At 35.2% G+C, this 16,530-nt stretch overlaps 1 protein-coding gene across 1 annotated transcript in view; it reads left to right on the top strand.

Moving 5' to 3' along the window:
* Sgt1 (suppressor of G2 allele of skp1) overlaps positions 1-16,530 on the top strand; it is a 153,546-nt gene that overhangs the window by 103,854 nt on the left and 33,162 nt on the right. The window contains exon 9 of the mRNA XM_090402953.1: positions 13,457-13,564. Within this exon, the coding sequence (XP_090259079.1) occupies positions 13,457-13,564 (108 nt within the window). The remainder of the gene's footprint in view (positions 1-13,456; positions 13,565-16,530) is intronic.

Raw genomic sequence — 16,530 nt, 5'->3', positions numbered from 1 at the left:
GTGGTGTACCAGAAAGATCAGTCCTTGGTCCACTGTTATTCAATCTGTACATTAATGATGCTGGGAAGGATTTGACAGATGACATACAGCTATTTGCTGGTGATGCAAAGATAGGTAGGGTAATCAGGAATAATGCTGATATGCAGTACTTGCAGAATGATTTGAATAGGCTGGAATTGTGAACATGGGAAAATGGATGCAAGTCAACACATAGTCAGTCATGCACTTTGACAGGATTAAATATCCAATGTCGTATTACAAATATAACTCGCTTTTTCCCATAAAGTTAAAAAATTGTGGTGTGAGATATATGTGCAAGTTTTTCAGGAAAAAACTAAATTGACGTTTATATTTAAATCCTCAGTATTCCATTATAATTTATAATTGCTCTCCTTATATATATAAAACGAATGCATTTAAATTTTAATTTTCAAAGTTATTGACACAATCAGTGGCTCACCTTCATCATGCGATATATTTGAATCTTTTAATAGCATTTTTTTCTGTAATTAAATTATTTCTGGTGAAATCATGTCCCAAGCTTTTAAAATCCAGTTGCACAGCAGCTCTAATGATGGTCTCTTAATCTTAATCTACCCTTATGCAATTTAAGATCAAATAGAAGTCAGTGCTCTTACTCACACATTTCCTCTACTGGTTACTTCCATCTCTATGCATACGAGTGGTGCGGTACTAACAAAAGATTACGCGACTCAAGGACAAAGGCAAGCAGACAATTATTGAGTCAAAATGTTGATTCTCTTCAATGAATTCCAAAATATCTGAAACTGCCATAACACCATTCACTGTCTGTTTCTTAAAGTTTTAAACTTTTTTCGTAAAGTAAAATCAGGGGTGTGAGATATACTCCAGTGCAAATTGTATTTGAGTAAATACAATATATTGGTGAGATCAGGCTAGATATCTTTGCTAGTTTTATATTTTTGCTATGTTAATAGATAGCAAGTTGAAGTTCAGGGGCCAATATAGCAAAGATTTCAAATAAACCCAAAAGATAATTCCAATGCTGAAACGAACTTTCACATGTAAGGATAAGGATGTCATATTGCCTCTCTACAAAGCCTTGATAATACCTCACTTGGGCTATTGTGTGCAGGTCTAGTTTCCATTGCAATTCTGAAGTGGAAAGAGTACAAAGAAGAGTGTTAAAATATTATATCAGGATTGTGGAATATTGATTATGAATTTATAGACACCAGACACTGGCCATCAGGAGAAAATGGGGTGATACGATTGAGACTTACACTTTTGAAAGGGTCATACAGGATTTCAGTTGATGGAATTTTTCATTTTATGGAGGTTGGAAAAAGGACAGGCGGACATTCTTGGAAGCTGAGAATGAATGCTGCTAAGAAGGGAGTGAGGGCTAGATTTTTCTCTCATAAAATGGTGCGTGACTGGATACTGCTTGAACACACAATATCCAATGGCAGTTCATTCCAATCATGCGCCCATACTATGAGAGAAAAATCTTGCCCTCACCCCCTTCTTAGCAGCATTCAATCTTAGCTTCCAAGGATGATCTCGCATCCTTTCCTCATCCTCTATAAAATTAAAAATTTCATCTAACTGAAATTCTGTATAATCTTTCCAGAATTGTGTAAGTCTGATATCATCCCTCTTTCTCCTATTTGCTAGTGTCTACAGTCTACAAATTCTCAGTATTCCACAATCCTGATATCATTTGACATTCCTTTGCACTCTCTCCATTGTATCTGAATCATCACGAAAACCAGAAGACTACACTTGTGTACAATAGTCCAAGTAAGGTCTTATCAAGGCCTTGCAAAGAGGCAAAAGACTTCCTTATATGTCAAGGTTTGTTTCAGCATTGCAATTATTCTGAGTTGTGTTTACAATTTTTCCTATATGACACTTGAACTTCAATTTCCTGTCTACTAAAACTCCAAGATCTCTATCCTGAACTGACATCCATTTTCACATGTCAACAATTCCAGCCTATTCAAATCATTCTGCTAGTACTGTATATTATTGGCAAATAATTGTATGTCACAAGTCAAATCCTTCCCAGTATCAATGTATAGATTGAATAAATGAACTAAGTACTGATCCTTGAGGCACACCACTAGTTACCATGAATGTTGCAGACTCCCCCCCCCCCACCATACGACCTTTTGATATGTCAGTCAGCCATCCTCTTATCCATGCTAATAGTTTATAATCTAATCCCATATTCTCCAATTTATGAAACAGTCTTCCATGCTGTATTCTGTCAAAAGCCTTAGCAAAATCCAAAAGTATCATGGTGTATCCTTTTCTCTTGTCTAACTCAGTGGTAACATTATTGTAGAATGTGAGCAAGTTGCTAAAACATGACCTTCCCTTAGTAAACCCATGCAGTTAGTTTCAAAGTAGAGATTCTTTGTCAACCCATTTCTGAATGTGAGCTCTAACCAACTTTCCCAAAATCTTCACCACCACTCCTAAGATATAAAAAAAAAAAATACTGATTGGTCGACAGTTGGATACATCTGTCTTTGCAGCACCCTTGTGTAAGGGGATTACCATACATTCTTTCCACTTGTGTGGAATCTTCTCTGTTCTAAGACTCAAATTATATATCCATGTCAAAGGAATAGCATTCAGCTGAACACTCTTTTAGCATCTGTGCTGATATCCCATCAGTTCCAATAGTAGAATTCTTATTCAGTTTGTGCAACAGGTCTTGTACTTCTTCCTCATTCACATGAGTTTCCTGGTACAGTGAAGAGGTAACAGCAAGTTCAGTGTTGCCTATACTACTTCTAAATCAGATAACCTATATACCATCTGCATCAGTAGTCTCACAGATCTTTCAGATTCATTCTTTCTTTTACTTGCAGCATACTGATAGAATTCTTGTGGAATTCTTAATTAGATTGCATAAGCATTTCACTCCTTCTCTATTTATTCTTCGAATTCTAGGGACACATTCTGATATTGCATCATTTAGGTATTGTTTAAACACTTCCATATTGAAGGATATTGACAATTACATTGTCAATATCCTTCCCATCCAACAACTGATACCATTGTGCAGAGCCCAGCATACTTCTCAGGCAGTCATAATTTCTGCCTTTGTAGTTCAGCATGTAACCTTTCCTGAATGGAACATTCATATACTTAGCTACTTCTCAAATGAGTACTGCATTATCACTGTCACCAACCAGTCTTTAACTGAAAACTCCCTCTGACACTATAATCAGATCTAACACTCTTTGACCATGAGTTCCTTCTGTCACATGCTGCTTGAGGAAGTTGTCTCGTAACTGCTTAGTAAATTCAGTTTCATTGTTCTCATGCAATTTCACAGCTACCCTACCAATCTTCAGATAATTAATTCTCCCATTATGGTTAATCTTTTCACACCCATCGTATTTATTTGGTGATGCATTTCTTCATCACTAGCAACTTACTAACATCACTATCATCTGCCACGTCTGTAACAACATCCCACTATGTATTTAATCTTGTTAGACTCCACCTCACACAGATGGCTTCAAACTCACTGCCACATGAAAAACTGTTACTAGTATTACAGTCATAGATCTCAACTCTAACTGAATTCAAGTCATCTGATATCATTTGTAGTATGCCTCCTCCTCTCTTCTCCTGTCTGTCCTTCCTAAAAATACTATACCCTTTGCACTCAATACCAGTTAGTATGTCTACTTCTAATAGCCAGGTCTCACTAAAGCCTACAATATGAGGTCCCAATATATTTACCAAGATAATAAACTCTACTCCTTTGTTTCTGATACTCCTAGCATTTGTGTACAGACATAAGTCACCTGCATGCTCTTTTGTATACTCTTGTCTATGATCAGCATGACACAGTTTGATAAACTTGCAGATCTCTGTTCTTATCTAGTTCCTTACTTATGCAGACATCTTTACACGTTCTTCTTCTTCCACATTCATTCTTTTGCTTGTAGCATAATGATAAAATTTTTTTGGGTTGCTTTTAGTCTGCATAGCCAATTTCTTTTTATGCTCAAACTTAGCTTTCTGCACAATACTCATTATTTTTTTTTGGTCTGTGATTTATATATTTCATAACTCCTTTCACTCTTATTCTTTCCAATCATCTTCTTGCGGATCTCTTGCTTAAGGTTGCACATCTATTTCACTCGCAATCTATTTATTCTTTGAACACTAAGGAGACATTCAGATACCACCTCGTTTAAGCACTTTTTCAAAGATTCCCATGCATTGCTGACATTTTTCTCATTAACTGATACCATGGAACCAAAGATAGTATTCTCCTAAGTTGATAATAATTTCCAGCTTTGTAGTTCAGCATGTAACATGTTCTAATGGGAACATCAGTATAATTAGATACTTCCCAAGAAAGCATGGAATGATCACTGTCACCAACTGTTGGTAAAATAGTGATATTCTTAACAGAGATCCCTTCTGGCACTATAAACAAATATAACACTCTTTGATCTAGAGTTTCTTTTTTCATGTGTTGCTTGAGAAAATTATCCTGAAATGATTCAATCAATTCCTCTTCATTCTTATTATGAGATTTCTCTTCTCCCCAATCAATGTTTTGATAATTAGTCTCCCATGATGACCTATGAGGCTAAATTGGTGATGCATTTCGTCGTCCCCTCCACCTGAGCTGCCAGGTCTGTAACAACAACCTACATATATTTCATTCAGATAGCCTCAAACTCATTGCCACATGGGACATTATCACTGTCATTGTTTTCTTGTATTTCTACCCTAACTGGACTTAAGTTGTCTGATTATCATTAGTAGTAGTACTCTCCCCCTTCTGTCATTCTTAAAAATAGTATGCCCTTTACACTCGATCCCAGTTACAACTTCTGATTCTGATAGAGATAATTCACTAACACCAACAATCTTAGGCAACAAGGTATTCAATAAAGCAATGAACTCCTTTGTTTCTGATACTCCTGGCTCCTAGACATAACAAATTGCCACTTGGCTTATTCTTATAATTTGATATGCAATTTGTTTGGTCTTGTTATAGAACTTTCTCTTTTCCCTCCCCAGATATACTCAAAAAGTCCAAACCGAATGCATATATTTCTACCCCTTTGCCAATTGTATAACCATGTTCAAAGACATTTCATATCTTTATCATATTTGCATACTCTAAAAACTTTCACGCATATTTTTCCCATTTCTCCCTTGAAGATCTAGTTTCTCTGACTCTCTGCATGGTCTCATCCCAATAAGTAATTTTTCCAAGCTCTCAATGCCAAATGAATTCAAGTAGGCTATCCCTCTTATACAAGTCTTTTCTTCCATCAAATGCACTTTCAGTATTTAAAAACTCTCATTTCGTATAATCCACATCCTGCGCATGGAATCATTTGCTATCATTGCCCTCCTTAACTCATTATTGCTGTATCTATTTTAAGTAGAATAAAATTATATTGAAAAGAAAAATGTGTAAGAAAGTTTTTAAAAGAATCAAGGTTGAGCAGCTCTCAGAGGTGAACTGTAGTCTTCATAGTATACAAAATTACAACTCTAATAGTGGATGCAGGAAGTGAAACATAGCTCTGAAGAAAAAAAAAAAAGCATATTGAAAGTTCCTAGTAAACTGGCAGATGCCCTAAGAAAATACAGTGAAAAATATAAGAAAGTAAAGCAGTTCTATATTACAAAAGTTTTGGGAACACTTTGGTAAGAATATAAATATATCATGAAGATGGCAATATATTTTGGATGCTATTGAAAAAAGTTTAGAAATAAGCTTAGAAATGGAGGAAACAGTTTTGTAAAAGAAATCATGGATGATAAAGGTGACATGAAAAGATAAAATAAAAATATCCTAAAGGTTTGGGATAATTATTTTTGAAAGATTGTTAAATGAAACAAGAAAACAACAATGGTAAGAAATATGCAAAAGGAATGCAGTTAGGAATACATAAGAAAAAAAACATCAAAAACTGGAAATGTGAAAAGACAGTTGGAATAGATTGATATACAACCCCAAAATGCTCAAGCATGGAGATATAAACATTTTATAGTGGCTGCACTGCATAATGCAGGAGGTGGAATCCCAGATGACTGGAGCAGAGCTGAGCTCTTATGAGTAAACCATCTATCTATCTATAAAAAGAGAAATAAAGCTAAATATGAGAATTAGAGTAATTTACCTATTGAATGTTCCAATAGGATTTATACAAGCAAACATACTTGAAGAGGCTAAGAAATTGTGGAAGGGAAACTAGGAAAAGAACAAGCTGGGTTCAGACCAAATAGAGGATGTCATGGTCAGATTTTCACTTTAAGACAGAGTTCAGAAATCATGAGGAGAGTACAAGAAGGATCTGTATTTGTATTTTGTAGATATGGAAAAGACATTGACAAGGTAAATGGGGAAAAGCTGTTTAAAGCATTATGATTATGTATTGTAAATGGTAAGAGTGTAGTGCAAAATGTAAGAGCTGACATTATGTAGAGTATACATAGTCCATATGTGTAAATATGGAAATAGGCAATAAAATTAGCAAAGCTGGTATGGTGGGAGTCAATAAATTTATATGGAATATGTGAGAAATTAGTCCAACACTAGCAGTATACAGAACCGTGTTCAAGCCAGTTTTAACTTATTGATCTGAGAGCCGAGTTAGAATTAAAACAGATCAAAGATGAGACCACAGGTGTGAGAGTTCTGGGGAAAAAAATGAGTGAATAGATGGTATTAATGGCAGATTAATATTAAAAATAAGGTACTATGAAGAAATTTGACATTGTTAGCCTTCAGGATTATCAAGTAGAGCAGAGTTAATGTCAAGTGGTATGGTCAGTTAGACAGAATTGCAGAGAAAAGATTAGCAAAGCAATGTTTGATGCCAAGATTGCAGGAAAAAGATCCAGAAGAAAACCAAGATTTGAGGGATTGATATAGTTAGACATGCCTTAGAAGACCAAAATGTAAGAGCTTTGGAGTTGGACAGATAATAGATTAATTTTGGAGGAAAATGGTCATTAAATTAGTATTAATGTAAACTGTTGGATACATTGTCATCTGTGGAATCATTTCCAACTTAAAAATCAAAATATTTACTTCCCACAAGAGCATAAAGCAATGCTGTTTTAAACCTTGGTGCATGCATCTTTTCTCAGTATCCACAATATTGAAGAGGTTAGTTATTTTGCTTGATGATCAGCACTTTCTACCTCACCACCTTTATGCTGTGATGGATAAACCTGTCAAACCATCTACAACTGGCTCTAAATGTTTCTGTTTGTCTTTTGCCTTTCTTTAAAGTTGGATAAAGGTACTCTTTGCCTTGTGAAACCGGGCGCTTTACCAGTGTGCACAATGAATGGCTGAAAGAGTAAACAGTGCTTTACAAGTGGAGTGAGTACAACACTTTAAGGGTATTGTTTGACTTATGATAGTGCAGAAGAATACTCATCGACTAAGAAAATAGTGAGTGTATGCATCATCATCATCAAATTCATGCCATGCACCCTCATGGGGTGTACAGGATATGATAGTACTACACGAAAAAATTACATCATTATTAATTTCCTATCTACAATTTTCATCCAAATCAGTCTGTTACTTGTCAAGACTCCAACATTATCAGATCTTATATTTCTATCGTCTAAAGCACTTTGTACAGTATCAATCCACCTATATCTTGGTCTTCCTCTAGGTCGTTTTGCTGCCAACCTGGCAGAGAACACTGTTTTGCTAATCTTTCCTCGCCCATTCTGTTTAAGTGACCATACCACCTGAGATTAGCTCTGCTAACACATTCCTGGATGCTGACAATGTCAAGTTCTTTCCTAATATCCTCGTTTTTAATATGATATTGCCATTGATGCCATCTGTTCACGCCTATAATCTTTCTCAGGACTCTCATATCTGTGGTCTCTAGTCTTTGGTCAAGTGTTTTACTTCTGACCCAGCTCTCAGATCCATAAGTTAAAACTGGTTTGAACACTGTCTTGTACACAGCTAATTTAGTGTTCCAACTAATTTCTCTCTTATTCCATATGAATTTATCCAATTGACTTCCTACCACACCAGCTTTGTTGATTCTGTTGTCTATTTCCATATTTAATCTACCATCTTCAGTAAAAATCGTGCCTAAATAGCTGAAATGTTTTACTTGTTCCACAGGTTCTCCATTCACAACACAGTTGACATTTTCAATGATTCTGCCTATTTTCATTGTCTTTGTCTTTTTATTGCTGACCTTCATACCATATCTATTAAAACAGCTATTCAATTTAGTCAGAGAATCTTGCAGACTTGTAGCAGATATATTTAGAAGTATAACATCATCTGCATAAAGCAAAGAGCTGACATTAACATCTCCAATTTTGATATCATGTTTAATACCACTTTCCTTCATAATGTGATCCATATAGATAATGAATAACAGAGGGGATAACGTACATCCTTGTCTCACACCAGATTTAACATTAAACCATCTTCCTGTACTTCCTTCAATTCTAACTGCTGACTTACAACTCAAATAAAGACTAAGCATTGCTTGATATAATGCCCCATTGACACCATATAACTGCAGTGTATTGAATAGCTTCTCTCTTGGCACCTTGTCATATTCCTTTTCCAGATCGACAAAACTTAAATACAGATCTTTGTTATATTCCCATGCTTTCTCAACTATTTGTCGTAAAGTGAAGATCTGATCCTGACAGCCTCTATTTGGCCTGAATCCAGCTTGTTCTTCACCAAGCTTTTCTTCCACCATTCTTTTCAACTGTTTCTCAAGTATACTTGCATAGATCTTGCCAGGAACACTCAGTAGGGAAATACCTCTGTAATTCTCACATGCAGTTTTATTTCCCTTTTTATATATGGGTACTATGAGAGCTCTACTCCAGTCATCGGGAATTCGTCCCTCTGTCCAGGCTTTCTGAACTATGCATTGCAGCCACTGTAAGACTCTTATACCACCATACTTCAGCATTTTTGGTCGAATATCATCTACTCCTGCTGCCTTTCCACATTTCAAGCCTTTGATGGCTTTTTCTACTTCTAGTATGGATATGTATTCCTGACTGCATGCCTGGTCAGTGTTTTTTACCACTGTGCTGTCATCACTGCTTGTTTCATTTAGCAGTTTTTCAAAGTAATTACTCCATACTTCAAGGATATCTTTTTCTCCCGTTTTCATGTCACCTTTATCATCTCTAATTCCTTTTACAGCACTCTTTCCTCATGAAGGTGGCAGAATATTTTGCCACCTTCTTGATATTTATTTTCTATATTCTTGCCAAAGTCCTCCCATGACTTTTGTTTAGCTAGTTTTACACAGTGTTTAGCATTCTTGTATTTGTCTCTATATTCTCTAAGAGCACAAGCTGACTTATTTGACAGGAACTTTTGGTATGCTTTCTTCTTTTCCTTCACTGCCTCTTAACTTCCTGTGTCCACCAGGGAGTTCTGATTTTTTATCCTTACAGATACCCTCACTGCATGCCTCTCTGGCAGAATCAATCAATGTTTTCTTCAGAGTTTGCCACTGAATCTCCAAGGTTTGATTCCTGTTCTCAAACTCTTTCATTTTTTCTTCAATAATCTTTGTGTATTTTAGCCTACAGTTCACATCTGAGAGCTGCTCAACTTTTATTCACTTTAAAACTTTCTTACATGTTCTTCTTTTCAATATGAAATTCAATTTTATCCTGCTCAAGACTAAATAGTGATCACTTCCAATTTCAAATCCTCTGTACACTCTGGTGCCCTGCACCAGGGAGAAAACATCACTATCAACAATAAAATAGTCAATGAGACTTTTCTTATTCCTAGCCTTTTCTCTCCATGTGAATTTGTGCACATTTTTATGTTGGAACATGGTGTTAGTAATAACCAGTCCATGTCCTGAGCAGAAATCCAACAGATATTTGCCATTATTATTAGCTTTGCTCTTTTCTCCAAATTTTCCCAAAATATTTTTGTATGACTCACAATCATTTCCTACTCTGCTATTTAGATCCCCAACAAGGACCAACTTTTCATTTTTCATTGTGTCAGTTGTTTTTTCTAAAGCCTCAAAAAATTCCTCCACTTCTACCTTAGTAGAACCTTCTGTGGGACCATAGGCACAAATAAGTCTCATTGTCCAGTTCCCCATTCTCATATTTGCCCACATTACTCTACTTGAGACTGACTGCCATTCAAGAAGATTAGCCTCGTATTTTGTGTTGAATACTATGGCTACTCCTTCTTTTCCTTGATTGTCATTGCCTGAATATGACATTTTATATTTATTGCTCAGAAAGATCTCACCAGTTTTGGTCTTTTTTGTTTCAGTCACCCCTATTATGTCGATCTGGTACTTATCTAATTCCTCGGCTAGCTCCATTTCTTTGCCATTCAGGCTTCTTACGTTGATAGTACCGATCTTTAACTCTGGTGATGTTGAGTTGGGGTTTATTTTCAGATTTGTTCCAGTAGCTGACTTTTCGCTGTTCGCCCTGGTTCCCTGGCGAAAACAACAGGGGCCTTGTTTAACCGGGCGACGCCCCAGCCAGCATGAAATTTTGTCATGTTGTACCATCATTCTATATTTTGGTTTAACCAATAAGAATACAATTTGGTCGGCTAAATCCCAAATTGCCAGCCCATCCTCATCCATTCAGTATCCAAGTAGATACTCAACAGGGTGCACCACGAGAAGGTGAGGATTGGACATTAGGTCAGAAGCCCTGGTCGGTTCTCCGCATTCCTTTAAAGGCTATATGGAGGTCTCCTCTCAGTTATGCAGCTTTGACCCTTAAGCACCCCATGAGCAGTAGATTGTAAATATGCTTTTAAGAAAAATATTTCGCACACTGTCACTCCTGTGTAAATAATTAGCACAGAATCAAATTATAGTAATCAGAATTATTTCTTTGTCACTACTAATTTATTGTGATATGCTGATCTCTAGTTATACATCATTTGCTGACCTGGTTGGCCGGGTGATTAGCATACCCCCTCTCGAACCAATAGGCCACAGATTCAAATTCAGCAGTGGGCATGGATGTTTTTGATTGTCATTAAGTGGGAGACGAATATCATCATCCAGTTTATTGGAGGGCTAAAGCAGCTTGAAAAGGTTCCATGTTTGGTCTATAGAATAGGGTTTCTGGACAATGTAAAAAAATAAATTTTTTGAAAAATACAAAAAAAAAAAATATAAAATTGATAAAAAAAAAAAAAATAATAATAATAATAATAATAATCCTTAGCCCACCCATAGTATATAATGTATTATAGGTTTGTAAGTAACCTTTCGTAGGTGGAAGCAACATAAAAGAAAAGAAAAATTCATGAATTAATCTTGAACCTCTCCTGATAATGCTTCCATAGTGCAGTTAATGGCAGCAATTCCTTTGTTCCTGTATATATGATGGGAATCCATCATATATAACAGTACCTTGTATTTATTAAGCCTCACATGGAAGAGGCAGGGCATGTAATCTTGATCTTTCTGCTATTGGTATCACTTTTTTTGAACTTTTGCTTCTGAACAGTGGAGTGAGATTCAGCTGATTTATGGCATTCCCTTCCCCCCTTCTCTGACTCATTCTAACACAATGTTTTTATTTATACTTGTTCTATAGTTTTTTTGTTTGTTCGATTAAATTAGCATCTTTCTTTAAAGTATCATTCTGTTCAACTTGTTAATTGCATCTGACATAGCATTGGTCATGTCTCTAATCTAAACAAATATGGTTGTCAGACACTGCCAAAAATTCGGGAGTACTCTTGCTGTGCCTGAACCACATTCAGCCCAAGTATCCAGCCATCTGAATATGAATGCCCCAAAAGTGTTAAGTCATAGCTCCTAGTGATGCTTTTATCTTACTTTGTGTTATCTTTCATCCGTGTATGAAGCATCAATGGAAAAGAAGTTGGTCAAGGAACTGTGCTATACTACATGCACACACACACACACACAACTGGTTTTATTAGATAGACCAAAACAGGTATGATCATTATTTTCATCATTATCAGACAATATATAGTTGCTCCCTCTTTTCCTCAGCTCTTTATTTTCTGATAATGATGAAAATAATTATCAGACATTATAGTTGCTCCCTCTTTTCCTCAGCTCTTTATTGTCTGATAATTATTTTCATCATTATCAGATATTATAGTTGCTCCCTCTTTTCCTCAGCTCTTTATTGTCTGATAATTATTTTCATCATTATCAGAGAATAAAGAGCTGAGGAAAAGAGGGAGCAACTATAAAAGTAAGCATAAAGATATGCTTACTTTATGCTTACTTTTAAATAATATTTAAAAGTAAGCATAAAGATAAACTGAATGGGAAATAGTTTCCAGTGGTGATGTAATAAAATGGAAAATCAGGCAGTGCAGTTTCTGTTGCTTTGGTATTTGAGATTTCCAGTAATGAATATCAGCTTTATATCCTCTATATCAATTACCATTTCTAATAATTCTTTGAATTGTTAGAAATGAGTAACACAGTGAAAACTAAAGTAGGTCATTATTGAAATTTTTACTTTTCCTCCAATAAGATCTTTATTAAGGAATCTGGAAACAACAAATAAATATTAGACACAATGGCAAAATCTGAAGGAAACAGAAATCCAACTAAGGAAAAACATGTGATACCTACAAAGCAGATATAGTGTTAGGTCTTTTATGGTTTAGAATATTTCATGCTGAAATTAGTCATTATTACCAAACATCAGTGCAGTGGTAAATGGATAATGCCAATAACTCCTCCAGTTAAATAACTCCAATTCTGCCAGATATATGAAGCAGGATACTTCATTCTACCACAGAGTTTGCATCTGGTTTTAGAAAAGTTAGTTTCAATAATGACCCACTTAAGTTTAGGACTCTAAGGGGGGGAATCTTAAGTTTTTGTTTTTCCTCAGAGTCCTAATTTAAATTTCATAGAACACTTACATTTTTAGGATGAACTGAAATACAAGATCAGGATAAGGTTAATTGTAATACCCACCCCCCTTTCCATACACACAATTAAATTGCTATTTTGTTGACTGAATTGATGGAGGAATGATACCAAATTTTGACTATTGTGAAAGGAGAAATTCCATGCAAAAGTAGACTGTCCCACATTAATTTCCTTAAAAATAAACAAGTAGTGTCACCATTCTTCTGAGAATATAAGGTATGTAATAATTTAATGATTGTTATAATACTATTGTATTATATTATAATATAGTATTATAAAAGAAAATCTAAACTTTTTGGAGATCAGTTGACAATCAGTCTCTTAGCTATCAAAGCAGAGCTACCAATAATTTGTAAGACTTCAGGACAAAAATATGGCATTTAATAGTACATAAATGTTGCAGAAGTAATTAAGTATAATAGTATCTGTGATTTCATAGAATTAAGAATTTTAAATTTAAAAAAAACTTTTCTGTTCTAAATTTGCTTAGACATTTTTGTTTTGAAAAATACCGGATTATTTTTCAGCTTAGTTGTACTACAAGATTGCCTTCAGGTTCTGAATACAGTCTTGAATTGGATCTTGCTCATGATATTGATCCAGTGCAAAGCGACTGGAAGGTATTTCCATCTAAGGTAAATATAAATCAGTTATCTGTGGTATTATTCTTTGGCTTAGAATTGTATATTAAAGCCTTAAGAGTGTAGTACATGCATTAGATGTTTTTTCTGCTTTATGTAATTTTATTTAAAGCATTCAGTTTTATTTTTATCGTCTGTATAATGAACTTCAGTTTTAGTTAGTACTCCTAGATCCCTTGCCTTCTCTACTTCCAGTGCAAAAGTGCAAATACACATACAGTCTTTAATCTTTTTGCTTGAAAATGCAAAACCTTGCACTAGCAATGTTAGACCAAAATCTGTCACTATTCATGTATCCACATTAACACTTTCTTCAAATCCTCTTGAAGGAACAACTACATCAGAATCACCTGTACAACTTCTGACATTTTCATGATAAACAAATAACCAAATGTTTTCTTTCACTTTTTATAGTAACATCACTGCACAAGTTAAAGAGTAGCCAAGAACAGAGAATACTGTTATCCCACCTGACTTCTGCATTTTCTTGAATACTGATCCACAAAGCAGACCCTTGACTGTTAACAGATAAACATTCTCATATTTAAGTGATCAGTATATGGTGATCTGCCATTTATCAGACCTTAAATGACCCTTCAATTAACAAACCTTTGCATGTCATCTGACTTTTGGTACCACACCATGTAATTGTATGTCAATTATCTCATCCTTCAGTTATCAGAATGGCAAATTTACCTTCCTGATGTGATTAGATAAATGATAGATTACTGTATTATTTACTCCACTTCATATAATTACTAACTTGCTGTATGAGTTTTCCTTACTTTTTTGAAATGCCTTAGCAGAGTCAGAAGAAGGTGGGGGGGGGGGATCAGTAGTCCTAGCTGAAATTAGCATCAGCTCCGAATATTATTTTAAGTATCTGAGATAACATATGCTTCTTTTTCTAGCAATGAGATTTGAGTTTATAGTTTGCAATGGGATAGGGCAGAAGTAGAAGTTTTATGAATAAATAATTGGGACAAACATGTAGAAAATGGACCAGGTTTGGTCATTTTATGAAAAGGTTTGGCAGAAGAGGAATAGAAAAAGGTAGAGCTAATAATAGTATCTGGTAGATTTCTACTTGATACAGATACTAATCATTACTGTGTTTCAGCATAAAAATGTGCATGGTATACTGTAAATTTTGACATAGGAATGTTCTCCATCTAGTTTCAAGCAGGATTAAAAAAAATTATCACATTGAAAAGAAAGAACAAAAAAACTCTTGATACATTCTCGTGCTGATCTCAAACTTGCTCCATATTTTTGTTGATGACAAAAAAAGAAAATGATTTTTGGAAGCTGAAAAAAAAACTATAGATATGTATTTGAAAAGGCAGAAGATAAATGTCAGTCCAAGAGAATATATCTATTCTTAACTGTTGAGCTGACATCAACCATCATATCTTTTGTGAGGGGAAAAAAAAAAAATATATATATATATCTTGCAATTCTCAAATATCCCAATCTTCAGAATTTTCTATAACAATTTTTTTAAAACATTTTTCCCCATACAATCCTTCAGTTGAAGGTAATGATAACCTCTTATCTGTATGATAAGCATGCTACTTAAACACCGTCCTATTTTTTTTTTTTTTCTCATCACAAAAATATATATATACTACGCCTATGGCACCCAAACCCCCGTGTTTTGGGTGCTGTAGGCGTAGAAAACCGGTGCAAACTGGTAGGCCGGTTCTCCTTGAATTCTGATGACTCGAATTTTGAAGACTCAAAGTGTGTGTGGGGGGGGGATCTGCTTAAACTATAGCCACTCTCTCACAATCTGGTTCTGCATTGTGCCTTTTTTAATAGATGCTTCCATGAATACTATAAATTAAAGATGCCAAGAAATTATATTTTTGGTTTAATCCTTTATCCAAGCATAAGCATTTGCATGTAAAGTAACTTCACGATGGGCAACTCATATGTGGTGGCTAATGACTTCTCATCACTTACCTTAATATTCCATAATGCAAAGCACATATTCTTATGGACATGTACAATACTATGCATTATGGGAAGGTCACTACCCAGACAGGTGAAACCTTTACTGAGGTGAAAAAGTAAAGGGATGCTCATCATAGGCCTAGAGTAGTTAGTATAGGGGGTGCAAGAGAGCCTATAGTATTAGGAGAAAGAAAAAACAGATAGATAGTATGGGAGATAAAGAAAAGGCCACAGCTCATTTTATATCATCATATAAACAATGGCTATCAGTTTTCTTTTTTCACCAATCTCATATGAATGAACGACAAAAAGACTAATTGAAACTAAAGTGCAAAGATGACTGATACCCAGGTGGTTAGCCTTATCTGAGTTAACCACCTTGAGTTTGTCTTCTCTGCCTGGGATTGCTCTCCAGTCATCCCTGCAATTGACTATAACACCGCATTGAATTAAGAAGATGGAACTATTTAAAGAACCTCTCATAGCAAAAATAGACAGAATTTTACCCCCCCCCCCGGGTGAATATTGCATAATGTGGGTGGTCTACACTATCTAGTCAAAAATTTGATATCTCCTAGAATCTAGAACGCTTCTTTCTAAATACAAAAATCGTCTGACTGAAGAATAAAATTTCCACAGTGTAATATTATAAAGCATTTCGATGTCACATTGCTGGTTTTCAGATCCATGTTTCTTTTTAACTTTATATAAATGATATTTTAATTCATTAATTACTGATATTGAGTACTGGGGGGGGGGAACCTGTTTTGTTGTAAGTAATTGAATGCCCAATACATTACCTAATCTGTTCCAAATATGCAGGGCAACTGTAGAATGCATGTTCTACTGTTTCCAATTGGTTATAGATTGGATCTCCGATGTTAAAGCACCTCCATTTGATGGTATTGACTGGAAGGTCCTTGAGACCTTAATAGTTATAAAACAAAGCTTTATTTTCAATACCAACTGTGGAAGTTCGTGGCAAAAAAGACTGAGGTCTCATC

This window comes from Typopeltis vanoorti, chromosome 13 (assembly GCF_054136105.1).
Source record: "Typopeltis vanoorti isolate ZY-2024b chromosome 13, IOZ_Tvanoo_1.0, whole genome shotgun sequence".
Taxonomy (NCBI): Eukaryota; Metazoa; Arthropoda; class Arachnida; order Uropygi; family Thelyphonidae; genus Typopeltis; species Typopeltis vanoorti.
This window is presented reverse-complemented; position numbering and strand designations above follow the sequence as displayed.